The sequence below is a fragment of the Halichoeres trimaculatus genome, unplaced genomic scaffold, assembly GCF_033239565.1.
Source record: "Halichoeres trimaculatus isolate MK-OKI-2021-1 unplaced genomic scaffold, fHalTri1.1 fHalTri1_scaffold_9, whole genome shotgun sequence".
NCBI classification, from domain to species: Eukaryota; Metazoa; Chordata; class Actinopteri; order Labriformes; family Labridae; genus Halichoeres; species Halichoeres trimaculatus.
Genome location: NW_027437188.1, coordinates 27,514,391 through 27,534,828, shown reverse-complemented (window position 1 = coordinate 27,534,828; position 20,438 = coordinate 27,514,391). Strand labels below are relative to the sequence as shown.

Below are 20,438 nucleotides of genomic sequence, written 5' to 3'. Positions count from 1 at the left end.
AGAGCTGAGAAAAACAGACTCTGAAGAAAAGGGACTCCTGAAGTCAAATTCAAACTTTTTGTGAACTACTTAGTTATTTGCCTGGAACAACAGTGCACAATGTTGGGTTTTTTAAATCACTGTGTGGGTTTGTATGTTTATGTGTTTAAATTGTCCGTGTGCATGCGTGGGCTTCCTTAGTGAGTCACTGTATGTGTTGGATACAGTACTAAATGTCTGCATCCTTAGTGCTGTCGTGTGAATTCAGGCTGTGGTAAAAAGCCTTGTGTTGCCTGTGCTTCATGGTTGTCCCAGTGTATTTTAGCTTATGGATCATCCATCGTCCTCTTTCTTTAAATAGAATCTACAGTTGCTATAGAGATTTTTTTCTTCTTCTTTTTTTTAAAGAGGAGGATAAATAGACAACATTGTGCTTACTTGCACGCTGCACACATCAATCTGCAGGTCAGCGGCGTTTCTTTTTGTAGTTAGTACTCTGCATGATTCGTCAGGAGTCATAATTTGTGTCTGACCAGCGGCGCAGAGGCGACATTGTTCGCTCTAAGGCTCCGAGGCTTGACGTCATCATGTGACCCTGGCAATCAGGAGAGGTTAGAGAGGCTGCACTTTACAGCTCCAGGCTAAATCCCCCTCAGTGCTTACAAAACAGAGACCTGATTTTAAAAAATGTTTTATTTGTTACTAAACCTGTTAAGGTGAGCATTAGCCTAACATTATTACCAAAATCATGATTGTAACACTAAAATTATAGAGTGCACATGGAGTACTCTTTGCTGCTTTAACTTCTTTTTCATAATGGCTTTACAAATCAGCTCAATTAATTATTTTGAGGGCCCCATGATTCAGTTTCAACCTTCCTCAGTAAGTTAACATTAGGAACACAAGTGAACCCTGCACAGCAGCCTCACTTACAGAGGGCCATTCTGCCGCTGCTCTGTTCATTCAGCGTTTAAGCCCTTTGGGTGTAGCAGTATAAGACGACCCTGTGAAATCAGCTGCTTTTCCTACATACCAGCCGGCTGTGGACACAAGAGCAAAGGGCGAAAAGACGCTGGGGCTCAGCGCTCCTCCTCTTCTTTTGTCAGAGGGACCCAGTAATTTACTGTTGGAGCCCTTGACAACCCTCTGAGCTCATTTCTTTCACTGCATTGACGATTTAACTCACTGCTCATGTTCATGCAAATACTAATACCAAACAACGAGTGCATTAAAAGATTCTTAAGTGTCTTGCTCATGAAAACACACCTTTAATAAGAATAAAAGAAATCAACAGATTGACTTTAATGTGTCCTTTTTGTTTAATATTGAAACTACTTTCTCTAATCTTATAAGTGACCTCTCATTGTTTTTTTTTCAGGACTTTAATCACAGGCATGGTGTCCGGCAGTATTGTAGCTTTTAACATCGATTTCAACCGGTGGCACTACGAGCATCATAACAGGTACTGAGGCAAGAAGAATCCCGGAGTGGGCAGAGTGCGCTGGGTGTAAAAATAATTTAAAAAAAACACACCAACAGACCAGAAACCTAAGCTGAGAAGTAGAAGATCCCTGCAGGGTATGAAGAGACTCAGTGGGCTCGAGACCATCAGCATTGTGATGCTTATAAAGAACAAAATGGTGCCAACATGCTTTCATCCAGCAGACTGGTCACAACCAGCTGGGCACGTTTTCTGTCATGTCTTACCTGAACACCAGCGAGATGCAAGCAGAGATGAGATCGACTGAAGTTATTAAATCAAACTTAATGTAAGGTTACAAGTTCTTGTTTCAAACTGTGAAAATACAAAACAAGAGGAATTCTCTATAAGCAACGTTTATACAACATTTGTATGGCAGGTACATATCTCACTTGGAACACTTTTTTTAAGATACAAACAATCTGTAAATATAAACCGTGTAAAGTGTTTCTCCTTTGTAAAGGCTAAAATTAAGATCGAAATGCTTTCAGTTTAGCCACGTTCTCAACAATTTCATCATGTATAAAATGTTCAAAATGTCGTCATTGCACTTCAGACATTAGTTTGTTAGCAATACATGTGTGGCCCCTTTTCCTCATTGTCACGATCAATGTTAAGATGTACTTGTATGTGTGAAGAAAATGTGTTTAATTTTTTGTGTTTGATTGTCTTTTTGGAAGAAATGTCTTACTCAGTGTGATCTTAGTCCTCTGTGAATTCTTTGTTTTGATCAAGGTGTAAGCAAAATAGTGTTTCCATATGTATTTTACATTGAGGGTGATTTTGTCTCTTAATTAGCAAAGAATGACAAAACTTCACTGTGATATCTAAAAATTATTCAAGTGGGACTTTTTGAGGAGGATTAATCATATTATTATTTTGCTCCTTCAGTTTCTTTAAAAATATGACAAAAAAACACTGAATGGGTTGGACTGTAAAATAAATCAAATGTTTGTGGTAGCTGAATGACAAAATGTTATTCTAAAGAGTTTTCTTCGATTGCTGGTGGAGCAAACATCAATATTTTTCGTATATCTCCATTTCTTTTTCTTTTTTTTTCTTTTTTTTTAACTTTGCCTGTTTTGGAGCAAATGTTCACTAACCCATTTGCAGTTTGTGATTTCATGGACACTGGTTCATGCTTGAACACCATGTAAGCAATATTAAACTTAGTTGCTGTGAAGGTTGATGAAAAAGTTTTCCGCTGTGTGACAGATAACCAACGAGGAACAGTGAAGACGTACGAAAATGGCAATTATTTAAAGCTATTGTGTCTTCTTTTGAAGGTTTTTTTCTTTTCTTTTTTTGCTGTGAAATGACAATTTATAATGAACAAAAATATGCAAATCCACTTTGAGTAAACAGTCTTATTTTCTTGTGGTGCTATGAGACAGCGCCCCTCCCTGTAAAGCTGAACTTCTGCATGCTAAAAGCTACTGACGGTGTTGGGTTTGCTTTGCTTGACTGTGAAATCATTTCTATTTCTGTAAATGTTGTTTGCACAAAAATCTTTTAGTTAATAACATTCTCGAAATTAGCAGTGCAACTGAGTTCTAATATGTACATGAAAATTTAAAAATGTTTTAATTTTGATATTTAGTTTGTATGGTGAAATGTTTTTTGCAAACCTTTTGGGATTGATGGGATAAGTCTGAAGCGAATGGAATTATTTAAAAAAATTAACAGTTATTTCAGCTTCCTCCTTTCCCCCCTTTTTTAAATAAAAAAAGAGTAAATGAACAAGTATCAGAGATTTTCTCATCGTGATTTTACTTATTTGTTTAGAAAGACCCTCCAAAACATTCATGCATGTATTAATGCAACACCTCATCAAATATGTATATCCAAAGCTCATTAATACATACCATAAAATAGAGGAGTGAAGGCGGAAGTGAGCTAAAACAATCGTAGCTTACCTTTGGTTGTACTGCCACCTGCTGTCTGATTTTGTAACTGCAGTTAGTAGGTCACATGCAGGTGATGTAAAAACAAACAGCAGATAAATCACTCACTCTCAATCATATTAAATCATTTTTATTCCCAGGTTTTGTTTTCTTTTTGGAGTGTATGGTTGGAAGTTTACCCTTTGACCAAACAACATATTTGTTCATGAATCCAAAAGAAGTTTTTCAGACGTTTTTTCCCCAAGTTTTTTGTCTTTGAATTGAGGGAAAATGGATGAATATATAATACAACATTCACATTTTCCATCTGCTACCAGACACTGAAATTTCCAGTCTTATGTGGGATCCTTTAGTCAAACTGTTTATAAACATGATGTTTTTGTTGTTGTTATTTTTAGCTGACCAAACATTCCCAAAAAGTCATTTTCACAACTTGCTTTCCTTGTGCTTTTTGGTTCAATCCTTTCCAATACAAAACTTAAAAGCCCTTTACAACAATGTCAGTGGTGAGAGGTTACATTTCTCTTCACATATGTATTTACAAGTCTTAACTTAGCCGTGGTATGATTATTGTACACCTTAAATGAACTGCATTCACCAAGACAGCTCGTACAGTGATTACAGAAGTGGTTTTCATATCTGACAGGTGTATATCTAACAGTAGAGGACCAGAACAACTCAGTTAGGATGCATATTAGTACACATGCAGGTTACAGTCTGTGATGACAGGAGGACATTCACATCTATGAGTATTTGGTCTGTGATGAATCTATGCATGAAGTGGTCAGAGAACATACAGTACATTGAGTCTGTGAGCCAGACTTCTTAGTCATTTTATCATAATACCAGGAAAAGACAAAAGAATGAGGAAATATTAAAGTAAGTGATTTTTACTGGAAGCACTGCTGTGTTCAAGAAAATCTGACTTTGTCTCATTTCAGTGTGTGAAAAAAACCCAGGCAACATGAGAGCCTACTGTCCCCATCTGAGGGGGAAGTATGTTTGTCAGCTATCTATAACCACCCACAACTCATACATTCTTACTTATTCCAGTATTTTAAAAGGAAATCTAAAATACTGTGCTCATCAGGTGCACCTAATTGCACTTAAATCCATATTAACCCAGGCTGAGGCTTTAAACATGCACTTAACAATCCACTGCACAACACTGACATTCATCTTTACAGATACTGAGTTACCACCACTCTCACAGACATGTAACAAAACTCCTGCTTCCACATGAGCAGGACTTCAACAATCAAACACCCCAGTTGTCTCAGACATGAGCTACTAGATAGCAGGACAATATCTGTATATCAGTCCTCCAGAAAAGACAGAAGTTTGTTCAGATAATACTTATGTTACAATATAGCAGCGTGTCTTTTTGATTTCTTTCGTCTTCTCCAAATTAAACAGACGAAAACTCTGGGTGTCATACAGAACAATCTTACAGTTCTGTGTTTCTATCTGAAATCTTTTGGTTAGTCATGTGTAATGTGTTATATTTTAAAGTCATGTTACACTATCTTGTGTTGTTGAATTTCTCTTTAAAAGGCTAAGTGCAATACACAATCTTCTCCAGCAGATGACTCCATAGCACCACTATAACCCAGTGTACGCTGCGTAGAAGACACATTTGTTTTCCTTTTTTTTAAAGAAAAGAGAGGAAATTAAAACTGTGCAGGCCCTTAACTTGTGTTTCAGAAAGAAAACTGCTTTGATCAATGTATTTTTATCTTAAATTAAAAATAGTTTGACTTAAAAAGTTAAAGAAAGGAAAAGATGTATGCAGTCTGTGAATGTCCAAATATGACTATTCCCAATGCTTAGTCTTTCTTTTTTGTGCTCCTGGGTGGACGATGCTATGATCTCTGATGGGCTCTTAGAACGGGGAGATGGGTGAGCGGACGGTGCCAGCCGAACACGGGGAAATGTCCTCAGACTCAGAGGTGAACCCAGAGGTGGAGTGGCCTGGGTTTGAACTGTGAGAGGCACCAGCATGGCCACCATGAGGGAAGGGGGCGGTTGCTTTCACATCATGGTGGCGTCTTCGTCGGAAAACTTGCTTCTCTTTATCAAGTGCCGTGGTCTGGGAGAAGGTAACAGCATCATTGTTAGCGTCTTGATACAAACAAACAACAGCGGGACGGCATCTACATAACCACTGATGAAACATTTCAGTCTGAGCAGAAGATTGTGTCTAAAATTTGCTGCTGCTTTGTGAAATCTTCTGACTGAAAACCAAAAAAAGCTCCATGTCCCCTAAAGAAGCTTTACACAGTAGTACAAATGCAAAGCTTTTCTACGCAGAAGAAGTAAACAGACTCAAAGGTAAACTGGACCAAGCAACAGGAAGCAGCCGCAGCAACAGTGAGATGAAGTAGCCTGATAAAGTGATGGATCTGCTAATGGGAAACGAGGGAGAGGCACTAATAAGGGCAAGGCATGAAAACTTCAATGTCGAGGGTAAATGGAACGGGCCCTTTGAGGGATGAGAAATGGAGACTGCCAGCACTTTGCCATGGAAGCGCTGCATATTAGCTCTATTCTGTGTCATACCTTATCCAGAACAATCCTGGATGCTGGTAGTGGTCCAAAGACCCTGATCTCTGGATGTCCTTCTCCAGCTGAGCAAAGAGAAGACGGGTGCAACTCAGGAGGAAGTCAAAGCATCACTGACCTGAGCAGCATCAAAATCTCATAACTTGTGTAGTAAGGAAAAACTGGCAGAAAAACATTTTGACTTTTTTATTGAATGTTTTATTTCTTTAGAAGTATTCCATTTGAAATCTTATGTAAGTAGTTACTGTAAATAAAAAAAAAAAGATTTTCAGGATAAGTCATGTATCTTTCTGCCAGTAAGAGCTGAGCTCTGCTTGAAGAAAATACAAGGAATCATATCGACTGATCAAACTGACCTAGTTACTGTGGGTTTGTTATGTTATTTTAAGATCTCTTGAAAACAGTGCTGACAGTCCATCTACAAACAGGATGAGAGGCAAAGCACACAGAGGAAAGACTGGGTAGCAAAAAGCGCAGGGATGAAAATAAAGAAGTGGTCATGTGCAAGTTTTAAACATAAAGCTAAGTTATGAATATTTTTTAGTGAAATTAAGAATGCCAAATAAAAAAATGGCTCTGATGGAGTCACAAAAAAAAGACGATATGTTTTCTGCATCTAAGCTTTGTTAATACTTTGAATTCCAAGTCACGTACAAAGCAGAGCAGAAGAAAACAAGCGTGTAATGTATTAATGCAGCGTTGCATACAGTGTCAGTTGTTGAAGAGATGGAGCTCACTGCTTACTGTAATGACTGACACTCCTGCTGGTGTGCTGTTGAGCTTGGGCCCAGTATTAAAGTGCTTCTTGATCTTCCCAGCCACCGGCAGCTGGGGCTCATTCTCCGACACCCCATCATCCTGGAAAGAGCAAAAGCTCTGGTAACTCGTCTTGTGTCTCACTTTCACAGCTGCTCTTGAGTGTGCACAGGTGACTTGGTTAAAGGAATGACTTCAAATGATCTTACATTGACCCAGGGGTGATCCAGGACCTGTACAGCTGTGTATCTCTGATTCACTTCAACCTGCAGCATTCCAGTGATCAGAGCCTAAAGAGAGACATGGTAACCATGAGCTTCATGGATAATAATAGAACTAATATAAAAACGTTACGCAAACACAGCACAACCACAGATCGCTGAGAGGTCTGTTGTTTTTCTTGGAACATATGAGACAGAAAGTGGCAGATGAGAAGAAAACAGGAGACACAAACCTTGGCAGAATCAGACACATTATCCCAGTATGATGCAGGGAAATCAAGCTGACCTCTTAGAATCTGCTCAAAGAGAGCCTCTTGATCTTCTCCGCTGCTGTACAAATCAAAACAAACTGTATTTAGCAACCAAGTGTAGTAGACTGTTTAAAATACTGGCATCCTGAGGACAATTTGACAGATTGATGTGCTTGAATCATCATCCTTGTTAAAAGCAAAACCCAAATACAGGAAGACCTACCCACGGAAAGGAGGAAAGCCACACAGCAGTATGTACAAGATGACCCCTGCTGCCCAAATATCAACTTTAAGGCCGTACCTGTGGATCAGTTATTTTGTCAGTTTGTCAGTTATTTATCTTTCTTACAGAAAATGCCTGAAATTAAATACTTCACAACACCTTTGACTCACCCTGTCTCTGCAACAATCTCTGGTGCTACATAAGTGGGTGTGCCACAAACCGTATAGAGAAGCCCATTGACAACAGTCGCCAAGCCGAAGTCTCCTAGCTTCAGAGACCGACTGCCATCCTGGTGTTCGTATACCTGAGAGGCAAACAACACAAGAAGGTTAGGAAAGTAATGTAAAGAAAAATATGTATTATTATTATCATTATTATTTTTATATTGGTTATTATTATTATTATTATTATTATTATTATTATTATTATTATTATTATTATTATTATTATAAATCAATCTTTATACATTACTAGGGTTAATATAATAACAACATAAGTGTATTATATTTTCATTATATTATCTGTTATAACTTTACAGTGAGGGGTATGACAAACTGACCAAATTTTGTTCCTCTACAGTTTTACCAACATTTTTTCCTTAAATAGGCGTAAATATTATGGATTAATGTTACAACAGAAAACCCTCCAGTGTCTCTATATTTAAGAAAATTGTCTTGTGCTGTTGTCACACTCTGTTGTGGTTAGTGTGAGTAAGTTTGCTGCATTTTAATCTATTTATTCATTCATTTATTTATTTATTTATTGAGTATTGCACACAAAGAAAATGAAACACAAAATGCCTAACATGTAATGATTGGAGGGAGTCTAAACAAAGAAACAAACAGTAAAACAAATAAGATATTAAATACAGTGTTAGCAAAGGAAAAATGGGAGAAAAGTAGAATGAAAGAAGTGAAAGATCATGATGGTGTACTGGCTAAGTGCTCCAATAAAAACTGTATGTTTATTTTTTTTGTATGGCTTTAAATTGGTGCTGGGTATGATGTGACTTGGTTTCAACAGTGAGGTCTTTGAAATCTAATGAGAATTGAGAAAATGTTGTCTTGAAAAAGGCCGAATGGAAGTTTTTGGCTGACCTTGTGTTGTAATGATGGATGTTGGAATTAAACTGAGATAAATTCCAGAAACTGACAGGGAGTAAGTTGTTAATGTTAATGTTAATGGTTGAGATCAAACATGGGGAGGGTTATGAGAATTCAAAACAAAGGAGAAAAGCTGCTAAATCTGAATGAATCTGGACCTGAAAGTGATCATTTCAATGAAATGTTTTTGGAGAGAAGATGCATTTGAGATTGCTTTTGCAGGTGCTGGCCCAGACAAAACTGCAGTATGAGATGAATGGATAGACCTTTGTGTAATAGAAGTTAAGTACAATTTTTATTGACACCAGATGTCTTATTCCTTCCCTACCTCTACAATGACACTTTACAGGTAACTGATGGAGGATATTAAAACATAAGTCTGTCTGTCTGTATAAAGGGCATGTGTTAGAATATGAGTGCTTAATGCCCATAGGGAGATAATATAACTGTTGACATCTTGTGGTGTTGTGGAGACAAGTCTTATTTCTCTACATTTCTTGTTCCCATGAATGCCTCCTACCTAAACTATTTGTTGATGTTAGTTTTAACAGACAAGCAGGAAAACAGTTATCGAAGATTTATGGGAGATGAAGCTGCTCTGACAGAATCTTCCCAGAGTAATACTCACCAACAGGTTTTCAGGTTTGATGTCTCTGTGGACAATATTGAGACTGTGCAGGTACTTGATGGCACTTGCCAGATTGAACAGCATACAGCTGGCATCTCGCTCTGTGTATTTGTTTGATGATGTGATTGCATCAAAGAGATCGCCTCCCTGGAGAAAAAAAATATTTAGGGTGAGAAAGAGCACAATTATGTAACAGCTTAACAGTTTTTAATGGGGCATTTATTTGTAAATAGGGTTATTTTGGATGGATTTCTAAAGATTGGTCACGAAACAAACAACAAGTGAAACGAAAAGAAATCAAAATGTATCAGTTTCAAAATGTTATTAAAAGGAGATTTGCTCCTTTTAAGAAGCGGCAATGTGGAGTACCTTAACCAACTCCATCACAAGAAAAAGGTCACTGTGGGTGTCCATTTCTTCGATTAAAAGAACGATGTTGGGATGTTTCACCCGCCGAAGGATGGACACTTCACTCTGGATCATGTGTTCCTAAGAAGAAAATTTAGTCAGAGGATCAACTATGAATGATATTTAGTGAAAACAAACAAAAACAATCAACAATTCATCAGCTTAACCTAAAGTCTATTGTTCAGAAAAAGATCTGACCAATTACTGAACAACTGAAGTCAGTAAAGTAAGACTCAGACCAACCTTTCCCTTGCATTTGTCTTTGTTGATGATTTTCAGGGCGTACTCTCTTCCAGTGGATCTCTCGACACACTCCCGCACCACCGCAAAGTTTCCATCCCCCAGAGTCCTCCCCACTTTGTACCTCTCTGCTATGGAGGCAGGAACTGAGGAGTACTCGTCCATCGACTCAGCTGTGGAGGAAAACAAAGATGATCTGAAATATAAAAGTATAAACATGCACTCTGATAATATCTGCAAACTTCTCTCTTTTTGTTCACAAGTTCTGTGCTGCTTACCTTCACTTCCAGGCCCATCGCCCTCGTCCATTGAGCTGCAAACCTTGGTTGAAGCCAAAGACAGAGAAGAGCCACTGTGCAGAGATCCCTGGGAAGATGAGACGGTCATGAGACAGAAAGATCCAGTGAGGCAAGGCGAAGCTTGTAAAAATGTGATTACAACCAGCTTACGCAAAGCCTATTTGTTCCACTCACACATCTATGAGTATGTAGTCTGAGATAAGACAGAAATGACAAAACATATTAGTAACCTTTGCACCACCATAAGGGTTGAAATAATATTTAAAAAGAAAAAAAAAAGAGAAAATCTATCCTCATTTACTAATTGTGCCATCACTGACAGTTAGATTTTACAGGGAAGATTAATTTTCTTTGCAGTTCTTAAAAGTTTTCTGACCTCCATGGATTTGTGATAATCACAAAAGAGAAGTGCTACTGCTTTAAAGAAAACATAAAACGCTCTAAAGCTGCAAACTATAAATATTTAACACACCTTGTGCTTAGGGAGGGGCATGACATTTTTCTAGACCTCAAAAAAAGATCCTATATGCAAAGTAATAATGACATCTGCGCCTTCATCACCAAGGCCATGTGTAAAGATCATTTAATATAACACAAACAGCATCGCTAGTCTGCCTAGTGCCCAGCATAAAAAACAGAGCTGTTAAAACATGGTGGCACAGACATTTTTGTGATGGCAATAATTTCATCGAACGTATCTCATTAATATATCTAATTTTTTGTTGTTAAATATCTGTCCAAATTAAAATACTTCAAGATTTCAACCATTCACGCCCACTTTGAATTAACTGAAATAAATAATCAGAATGCCAAGAAACAGTGCTATGTGACTTCAGGGTAGAAGGACGAAACTGAAAAGTCAAACATTAAAAATGTAATAAAGCAACTTGAAAATAAAGAGAAAGATCACACAAAGAAGTAAAACAAGATTTATTTTAAAGCCTCATGACAGGATCGTTTTAGTTTCTCAATCTCTAAAGGGAATCATTTCTTAAAGTTTTATTTTTATTTTTATGAGAGGGTGTCTTCACCTGTCGTCGTCGGAGGCTAGCTGGACTGGTTGGAGAGGGGCTCGGAGACTTTCCGGACCTTGGTGTGGACAGCTGACTGCCTGCAGTACCATTAGCTGTGGGCACAGCAGATTTGGAAACAACAAATGTCTAAAATGTACTTATGATACATGTGAAATGAGACATGCACACTTAACTATGTGCTGCTTTTGAACATTACCACTGCCAACACACACTGAAATGTTCACCTGAACCAGCAGATGATGGAGACTTGCTTCTACGCGACATCCCACCACTTCTGGGGGACGAGCGGCCATGCACTGATGGGAGTCGCCCATACGAGGCAGACTTAGACACTCTGCATTCTACAGAGAAAGAAACAAAAAATACAAAAAGTCAACCAAACTATAAAAGGAAAAGGATCAAGTGTTCCACTTTTGTTTCTCAGGAAAAGCACCAAAATTAAAGCAAGAACTGTTCTTTTCAGGTACAACTATTAACTGTATGACAGAACCACTTTTAATGAGTAGTAACAATCACAATCCCACTTCTTAGGAAGGACGAGAGCTCACATATATCAGGACTCTTACCATTTTCGTCCAAGTTGAAGTCATCCTGATAACGAAACTTCTCAGGGCCACAGGCGATGAATATGTCATCATCACCAAACAGGTCCTGGAGGCAGGAGACCTGGGAAAGACCACATGCTTCTGTCAGTTTAAGTACTGAACTAGAAAAGCACTCAGAGAGCGCAGACCTCCACCAAGCATATATACTTGATTGTTATACTCCCTTTCAGCAGACTGTCTGCTACAATTTGGTGTTAGTTGCAGGTTTGTACAATGATTTGTTACCTGATTTTGTTGAAAATTATGACAATTTAGTACTTATTCAATGTTCCGTATCTTAGTATCCCGAATATTGCCAGGATCTGGATCGTACTTTTACATCCGTCATAAATCATGGTGACCTTGTCTTGTATTGTTTTGCAAAGCAATCTGACCATTTATCGTGGAGTTATATTCACATATGGTGAAAACAGCCCAATCTCACAATGATAAAGAATCCTTTAAAAAAATACTTGATCCAGACAGTGATTCTGATCACCTCCAAAATCTAATCACTTCTTTCTAATCCCATTTTGAACGTTTCCTGAAAATTACATCAAGATCCGATGATTACTTTTTGAATTATGTTGTTCACAGACAAACAAACGGACAAACAGACAATTACCCCCCAAAACATAACCTCCTTGGCGGAGGTAAAAAGGGGTACAGTCATTCTGTCTCAAAACACCACAAAATACTAATAAATCAAATAAGAAATCTCAAGTGTGAGAATGATGCTTCAACCAGAGCACACCCACTCTCTGAAACTTTGTAGCTGCACACTCAGTTTTGGACCAAACTCAAACTTTACATGGATCCATTTGGAAGTTATTCAGTGACATTCTAGTGACTAACATCTACACAGAATACTCAGAAAGTTATGGGTTATAGATGCCATATTTCTACTAAAATATCTATAAATACATACTACACTAACTGGAATCTCTGACATTTAAATTCAAAGCAGTCATCGTCAAAAATAACAATTTCAAATCCTTCTCTCATATTCTACAAAGAGAACCTGGATAGCTGAGCTGATGAATCAGCAGATATCCTGAATACAGAAGCCCATCACTGAGGATGCAGTGTCATAAATAAATGAAGATGCTGATGGAGCCCTGACCTTCTCAGAGGATTGTTGATGTGCTTAACTACAGCAGTGATCCACCGAATGTAGAGCTCCTGTTTTCATTTCCTCTACACAGAGGTGACCACAGCACAACCTCTGCCAACGGAAATGTGATCCTTTACTGACACGGCAGAACAGTTTTCGGTCTGTTATGAGCTGGAGATGAAATGATGTGTGCTGTTTATTACAGCTTATTAAAACTGATAACATGAGTGGACAAACAGTAGTTGGAAACCAGGAGATATTCACAGAAAGAGTTTGCTCCTCTGCTGAACTCATGGGGGAGCTTAAAAGCTAATATCAGAAAAAATATAAGACAACACACTCTGCCGACACACATTATCTTATGCCCCATTATTGCAACCCTTTGAGAGTTCAGCAGGAGTCTAACACACAGTGTCTTAAGTGCTTACACTTACTGCAGAAACAGCCTGACAGGAAAGCCACCACACACAGTCAACCACACCGCCCTCTAACCATGTATCACATCTCACCTTATCATGTGGCAATACTCTGGTTTACCTTGCACATTTTTGGAGGACACTAACAGTTTAAAACAGACATCATGCTGAATTGTCCTCAGAATAAAGACATTTGTTAATAATAACCTGCAGCAAGACTTCCTCCCAGCATCTTAAGGTCAATCATCCATGATGTCTTTAAATAAAAACCCAGCACAGTGGGGGACTGGATGTGACCCTTTTTGTTGCAGATGCCCCTCTCTTACACCCCACCCCCACCCCCACCTCCTCCACAGGAGTGTGAGATCCCACTGGGAGGAGGGCTGCACAGTAGTTACCAAGGAGACCAGACAGACGATGGGAGGGACACAGCTACTTTAAGATCTCCTGTCAGATACTATCTGTGAAGCTGAGCAGTGCAAAGTGCAGACATGAGAAACAATGTGACGATCAGTTTAACAATGACAGAATAAAATGGAACACCTTCAAACTGTGGCACTTAGAGTCTGAATCTGGGTCATGAATTTGATGAAGGTTAACTTATGACTGAAAAACTGATTATTTTGACCATGTGTGTCGTAGATGATTTGATCTAACAGGGAGAGAGGTAAAACTACTCCACATCAGGACTGAATTGACTCTGATTAAAATTACTGACATTTTCTACAAAAATGGTAAAAGGCATTAAATGAGAGAAACTAAGGATTCATTCCTCATCTTAAATACCTCGAAGGAGAAACTTTAAACTGAAGAAGGAAGAGCATTATAAAGGCAGACATGAATGTGCTGTTTTTTTATTGATTACTCATGCTTGCTGGCTCAGTAACACACCAGCTACACCGTCCAACCCTCCCCCGAACACACAAACACAGAGGCACTCCTAGCAGTCCAGGAGCATCCTGTGAAATTCTCCATCTACATGGTTTCATTTCATCTCCTGATTCTCTTCAAGCAAATATGAAAAGAGGCGTGCATATTTTAATAAACTAATTAATCTGAACAGTTGTAAAGATTTGTGACTGTAAAACACACAAACCATTTTTTTAAAAATCCCTACCGAGTACAGGTGGAGCTTTCCAGGGTGCTGAATCTCTCATTTTAGGTGTGAGACTGATCACAGCAGCAGGTCAAAAAGTCCTGTGTTAATTTTTCTTTGTGTACAATATACACACCCGGTGAAAAGTAGAAAAAAATAAATTTTGCACTCTTAAAATCTAAAAATGGTTCTAAAGAGAGTTTCGAAATGCAAAAATGCATTTTCTGTCAGGTATTCACAATATCTTGACCTGCTGCTGAGGTTGGACGCAGTGAACAGTCATTTTGAATTTCTTAAAGGATCCTGTGGGTTATGGAACAAACAAGTCAAGCTGTAGACCCAAAAGAATTTCATCTGCACTGAGCTGGACTGGAACTGGATCCGGTTGGCATCAAGACACAGCTTCAACAACACAAAATGAACTGTCTGGACTTTGCAAGAGAATCCCAAACATGGGACGTTGAAAGGTTGAAGACAGCTGTTTTCTTTGACAAGAATAAATTGAACCTTCACAGTCCTGATGGCTACCAAGGTTACTGGCATGACAAGGAGATCCCACCTGAGGTGTTTCCTACATGGCAGGGGGGGGGCTTTAGGTTGTGCAGGGGCGTCAAATGGTGGTTGACTATGTGGAGATGTTGAAGGGGGCCTCCCTAATGACTGGGGGCCCTCGTCTGTGTGGTAATGGGTAAGTCTGGGTGGTCTTAAACTTTTGATCTGCTGATGAACATCCTGTATCAGTTCAGTTGATGTTTGCAATAAATTGCAGGGGTTTTTTTGTACATTTGAAACTCTGCTTAGAACCTTCTTAAGATCCAGCAGTGCACAATGTAAATTTGAGTAATTTTTTTAACTGGTCTTAAAATTTTAATCAGGTTTATATTATCAGATATAATTTATCTGATTAGGTCTGCTGCAGGTTACTGTCATGACTGTAGCTCTATGTTACAACAGATCAGAGCAGTAGCTTCTCTAATGAGAAGACATGAAACCTGAAAAGATCCATGATTGAACAAAACCTCACAAAAAGACAAAAACAAATGTTAAAATGTGACACATTACACTGACTCAACCACTTCAAGCACTCTTAATCACAATGTCCTGGAATCAAGTGTCTATATTTAGCCCTATGTGGTTGTAAGACTTTCAGCAGCAGGAGAAATTATCTTTTTAATTCATATCCAAAACTTCTGGTAAGACGATAAGACAAAATGAGTCCATACAGAAGCAATGTCATTTTGAAAGACTAAGGTATAACCTGAAACAAAAGTATGAAGAAGTCATTTTAAATCATCCGCAGACTTTAGAAGAGGAAAAGATTCAACAATATGCAAAATTCATCTTTCCTATAAACACTGCTCACAGTCCTCATTTCATATTCTGTAAAGCCTCTGCAATATTCTAATTAAAGTACAACACCATGTTCCACTTTAGTTGGCGCATAATTAGAAGAATCTTGAAACAAACAGAGAAAACTTATTCTCCAAGCCAAATGCAGAGGGACACTGAGCAAGTCACTGTACTGTGGGTTAGAGCCAAGTCACAGCAGTGGGTGAGAGGAAAGCCAGGAAGCCTGTCTATGTCCTTCATACTTATCACAGCCTTTACTTATGGTGGTTTGTTTAAAAAAAAGGACATGGGGAGAAGATTCAACTCCATCAAGGGATGAAAATATATTAAATTTTGACTGATGCTGTTTTTTTTTTTAAATAAATTCTTTACAGTTTATGTGAAAAAGCCCCATACTAAATACAATGCATTTGCACCTCAGTATTTTGATTGAAGAGAAAACTATGAATCTGTATTTACATAATTGAAGTAAAGGAGAATATAAACTAATCCTCATTTAAAGTCACTTTGTCAACTGAAAATAACTAAGAATTCTTCTGGGCCCTTTCCTATGCAGAAAACACATCTGTGGTACAGAGATAAAAAAAGAAGTATAGGTCATCACAAATTGGAAACCATAAGTTTGGCTCTGTGGCTCATTGGGGTCTGTTAACCTCACAACCACCTCCCTCCTGTTTGCGAGGCTTGAAAGCTTATCACATTCACCAAAACATCGGTCACAAAATTAAATCTCTGCCTTTGAACATTGCTCTGTCCTCCGATGTGTTGACATTTATTTCAGCAAGAAGGGTAGGAGAGAAGTAACTGGTGCGCATAATACACTTACAGTACAAAGCCAGATCCATTACAGCTGGGATCCAAAAGCCACAGACCAAAGCCTCCTGTGACATCCTCAGCCATGCAAATATTGCTCCATAATCATGTCATGTTAGAGACATTTCTATCTTTACTTTATGTTTTTTTGTACTTTTTGTGGTGATACTGTGCGTAAATGAACAGATCTGGGCTTGTAGACGTGCATCCAGAGATTGTTTCCTTCATATCTGTTTGACCTAGTTAAAGCTGACTCTCACAGCACAAAATCTCCAGAGTGACTCAGCAGTATAGGAGGATCACAGCCAACAAATAGAGCAACCCTCCGAGAACATCTGCTAATACACATCAAAAATAAATGAAGATTTTTAAAAAATTACACATCATCTTGCTACTACGTGTGCAGTATAAGAATCATGAGGAGTAAATGGGGCGGGATTAGAGTATTATTGAAGAATCTTAAATATCAAATAGTCTTTAGTGCAAGTAAAAGAAAACATTTAAGTATTTTATGTCTGTAAATTACATTTTAAATAAAGCATGTCACTTGTGTTAGGACCAGAAGCACAAGCAGGTCATTTACTAAAGGTTAAACACCCATGAAAACAGGTCCTTTGATGCCAACGGGGGCCTATTTGGCCATCTGGAACCACAACCTGACAAAAAGAACGTCGCAAGGTCCGGCACATATTAGAACTAAAAGAAGAAGAAAAGATGATCTATATTAACTATGATGAGCTAATGCAGAGCCAGAAGAAGAATTTCACAATTTATAAACAAGTGATTTTCATCTGTTGATTAAAAGCACTCTTATGCCTTTTTATGCTTTGATGGAAAAAAAATCCATCGTTCCTGAAATAATTTGGAGGGTCTGCGCCGGCAGATTTGTTTGTTGGTGTGAGAAATCCCCAACTGTTCCCTATATCCCGGGATAATACCTCAGCCATGTGCTCCATCCTGCCACCATGTGCACCGTAAAGCTGAGAGACCAGACACTGCATCTATGAACCCTCTCACACTACACCTACAGTTCTGACATCACTACTGCACCGCTCTGCCGCAGAGGCTGTTCCTTAGCAACCAGCTCAGGAAACCATGTCACCATAGAAACCATGAGGGGGGCACTCATTATATTTCCTGATAAGGTTACTCATAAAGAAAAAAAGCAGGTGATAAAGTTGTTGTGCGTGCTTAGTTAAAGAGCAGTTTATTTCTGTGGGATGGCCTTTTTCTCAGTCACTTTTATCATCAGTGGCTTTTTAACTGCTTCCCACAAACATCAGCTAACAAAGCAAATCTAAAGTGATAAAATCCAGAACTTAATTTGTGTTTTGAAAGTATATGATGTGAGGTGTAATAGCCAAAAAAAGTTTATGTAACCAAAAATGAAGAAGAACTGAATGCTGTCCAGACATTCAAAACTTAAGCAGGTTGTTTTTATCATCATAAAGTGTTCATAGCTGTTTTTAAGTCCTGGTTTCACTTACTCAATGAACACCAATTCAATCATGTGATACTGTTTGGTAGGAAAATGAGATGGAGTCCTAGAAACCTACTTCTTGTAATACATTTAGCGAATACTCCCAGATGACTCTTACCCCACTAGACCGTCTCTCTCTGGGTAAGAAAGCAGAGACGTGAATGGGGAACAAAAACAGATCTCTTCCTAATATCAAAGACAACGATCTGTTTTCCTCAGATTCACTTCAACTCAGACTGCATCGACTGCAAATGTTCACCAGTCTGTCTCATGTACTGTGTGTAAGTTTCTTGAGTTAATCTAGAAATGACAGGATATGATGAGGGTATCTGAACCCTCTGACCTAATATTTCTAGCCAGTCTTCCTCTGATTTCTACATCACAAGAACATGCTCACCTCTGTCTCACTTGTGATGAATGATAGATAAAAAATACATTTTCCAGCCCTTTTCAGGAAGTAGGAAAATTCATGTTGGTTGACTCCATGCACAGCACAAAGGTGTTGCACTAAAGCACATTAACATGGACAAAAATTAATTGATGTTGATGAGAAACTTACATAACTTACGATGCTTCCTATAGCACCAATAGGTTAGGTATGTTAGTGAGAAGATGCTAATTTTAGACTTCCTTGCTGGATAAAAGGAGTACTTTCTCTGAGTCATGCATTGGCAAATGCCAATGTGACTCCTCAAACCTAAAATCATTTTTAAGTATGATATAGAAAAATAAAACAGCCCATTTGACTATTTCATCTTACACTGGCAGCTTTTTGGTCCAAACTTTTAGTAAGCCATTCCCAAATGTGGATGTTTGCCAGCGGGCCACTCCTCAAGAGGGTGCTGACACGATGAGGAGTGTGACAAAAAGAGCAAAGTAAGGTTCATTGAATCACAATCAGGAAATAGAATTTGTCACTCACCATCTTGCCGTCCACTGTATATAGCCTTTTCACCACTCCAGAATCGAGCTTTATGGCGTCTGTAATGTCAGTCATGACTTGTTCAAAGGAGTGAGCTGTTTTCTTGTTTAGCAAGACACGTACAGCCTTGCGAGGCTTAACTCCACTCCGGACGATGGTGACCAGTTTGGGTTTAATGAAGTCCTTGCTCTCTTTGGTTTCAGAGCACCCGGCCTTGGCGCTACCCAGGGAGGCAGGATCGCGGGCTGAGGCGGCAGTCCTGGCACCAACGGACCAGTTAGGGTTAACATTCTTTATGTAGTCTACCTTCTTGAAGGGCTCGATGGATGCACAGACGTAGCTTTCACCTGCAGAAAATCAAGGTACATAGAGATTTTTTGTTGTTGATCAACAAACAACAGATGGGCCAAGTAGAAGCAGAGAGGACAAGGTAGTGTGCCATGTTTTTCTCACTGAAAGAGAGGCAGTCCTTTTTTTCTGGAGTGTCTCACCTTCTTGATCACACTCTACTCTGCTAAATCTAAACTCACGCCACCATGAGAGACACCACTCACCTTCCACCAGCTGGTCCATGCTGGTGATTTTTGTCATCCCATCAATGGTATAAATGGTCCGCACACCTTGTGGTAAGTTGACATTGTCTGACAGAGATCTGGTGAGGTCAGCCAGCAGTGCTTCTATGGACCTGAACTTCTCCTGAGAAATGGCATACACAATCCCTTTGAAGTAGCGGTCCCCATTGCGGTAGAAGCGAATCTTTTTGGCCTTCTTTTCTGATATCAGTGCTTGCAGCGTCCTGGTTCTGTAAAGGCAGCAGTGAGCACTGTGTGTGGGACTGGGGAGCCCATTCCCTCTTGAGCCCCTTCTGGTATTTCTCTGAGCCTTGTCCCGCTCATCAAAGTGCTCCAGCTCCATGACTGAGCAGTGCTGATATACCCTTAATACAAAAGAGAATAATCACCACCTGGTTACACTCTTTAACTTATTAACATTAGAAAAAACAGGTTCATCAGATTGCTTACATTACTGACACAAGCTTATTGCTGCTACTGCTGCTCATGCACACTATGTAGTAACATGTCACACCCATTTCATGCTGCCTGGTGTGTCTCAATTCCATCCGTCTAATAGCAAAGATAATTGACATGTGTTTGCAAAGCATAAAGTAAAAGTATAAACTCACTCTGGATGGATGAATTATGGTAAAACACATAGAGTAAAAGCAAATTTGATGTAGCGAGAAATTGGTGCAGAACATATGGATTTCTCAATTGTGGTGCATCGCTCTTACCTTTGAGGTGAGGACAGATGAAACAGATCGAGTATCTAAAAGCGAAACTTATCTCAATGATGATTTATTTATATGCTGCCTGAGATGAACCATGCGTCCCTTTGTTGCCCCTGTGATGGTGTTGCCTGCCTTTCGTGCGTCTGCTCCGCCGTGTGTGTGTGTGTGTGTGTGTTCACATGCAGAGAGGAGGCAGGGCTGTAGCCGGTGTCCTCCACCCTCCCTCCCTCCCTCCCTCCTCTCTCTGCCATTGCAGTGATTTACACCGGACCGTTCGGGTGTCAGCG

At 39.1% G+C, this 20,438-nt stretch overlaps 2 protein-coding genes across 5 annotated transcripts in view; one reads left to right on the top strand and one right to left on the bottom strand.

Moving 5' to 3' along the window:
• Positions 1–3,166, top strand: part of nbeab (neurobeachin b) — a 227,917-nt gene extending 224,751 nt beyond the window's left edge. For 2 of the 3 annotated variants that reach the window (XM_074680127.1, XM_074680125.1), the window contains exon 56: positions 1,358–3,166. In XM_074680127.1, the coding sequence (XP_074536228.1) occupies positions 1,358–1,448 (91 nt within the window). In that variant the 3' untranslated portion in view covers positions 1,449–3,166. The remainder of the gene's footprint in view (positions 1–1,357) is intronic. The other variant, XM_074680126.1, reaches the window with a different exon arrangement.
• Positions 3,167–3,477: 311 nt separating this feature from the next.
• dclk1b (doublecortin-like kinase 1b) lies at positions 3,478–20,331 on the bottom strand. Of its 2 annotated transcripts, none has more exons than XM_074680128.1 (16): positions 20,155–20,331; positions 19,418–19,800; positions 18,864–19,210; positions 11,655–11,754; positions 11,313–11,429; positions 11,086–11,180; positions 10,034–10,121; positions 9,759–9,928; positions 9,477–9,596; positions 9,108–9,254; positions 7,547–7,680; positions 7,377–7,454; positions 7,136–7,232; positions 6,891–6,971; positions 6,670–6,783; positions 3,478–5,452 (listed from the first exon to the last, which is right to left on the bottom strand). In XM_074680128.1, the coding sequence occupies exons 2-16, from the start codon at positions 19,776–19,778 to the stop codon at positions 5,246–5,248; spliced, it is 2,256 nt and encodes a 751-aa protein (XP_074536229.1). In that variant the 5' UTR covers positions 19,779–19,800; positions 20,155–20,331; the 3' UTR covers positions 3,478–5,245. The 2 variants fall into 2 exon arrangements, with proteins under 2 accessions (XP_074536229.1, XP_074536230.1); XM_074680129.1 differs by having other exon boundaries at positions 7,136–7,229.
• Positions 20,332–20,438: the final 107 nt, after the last annotated feature.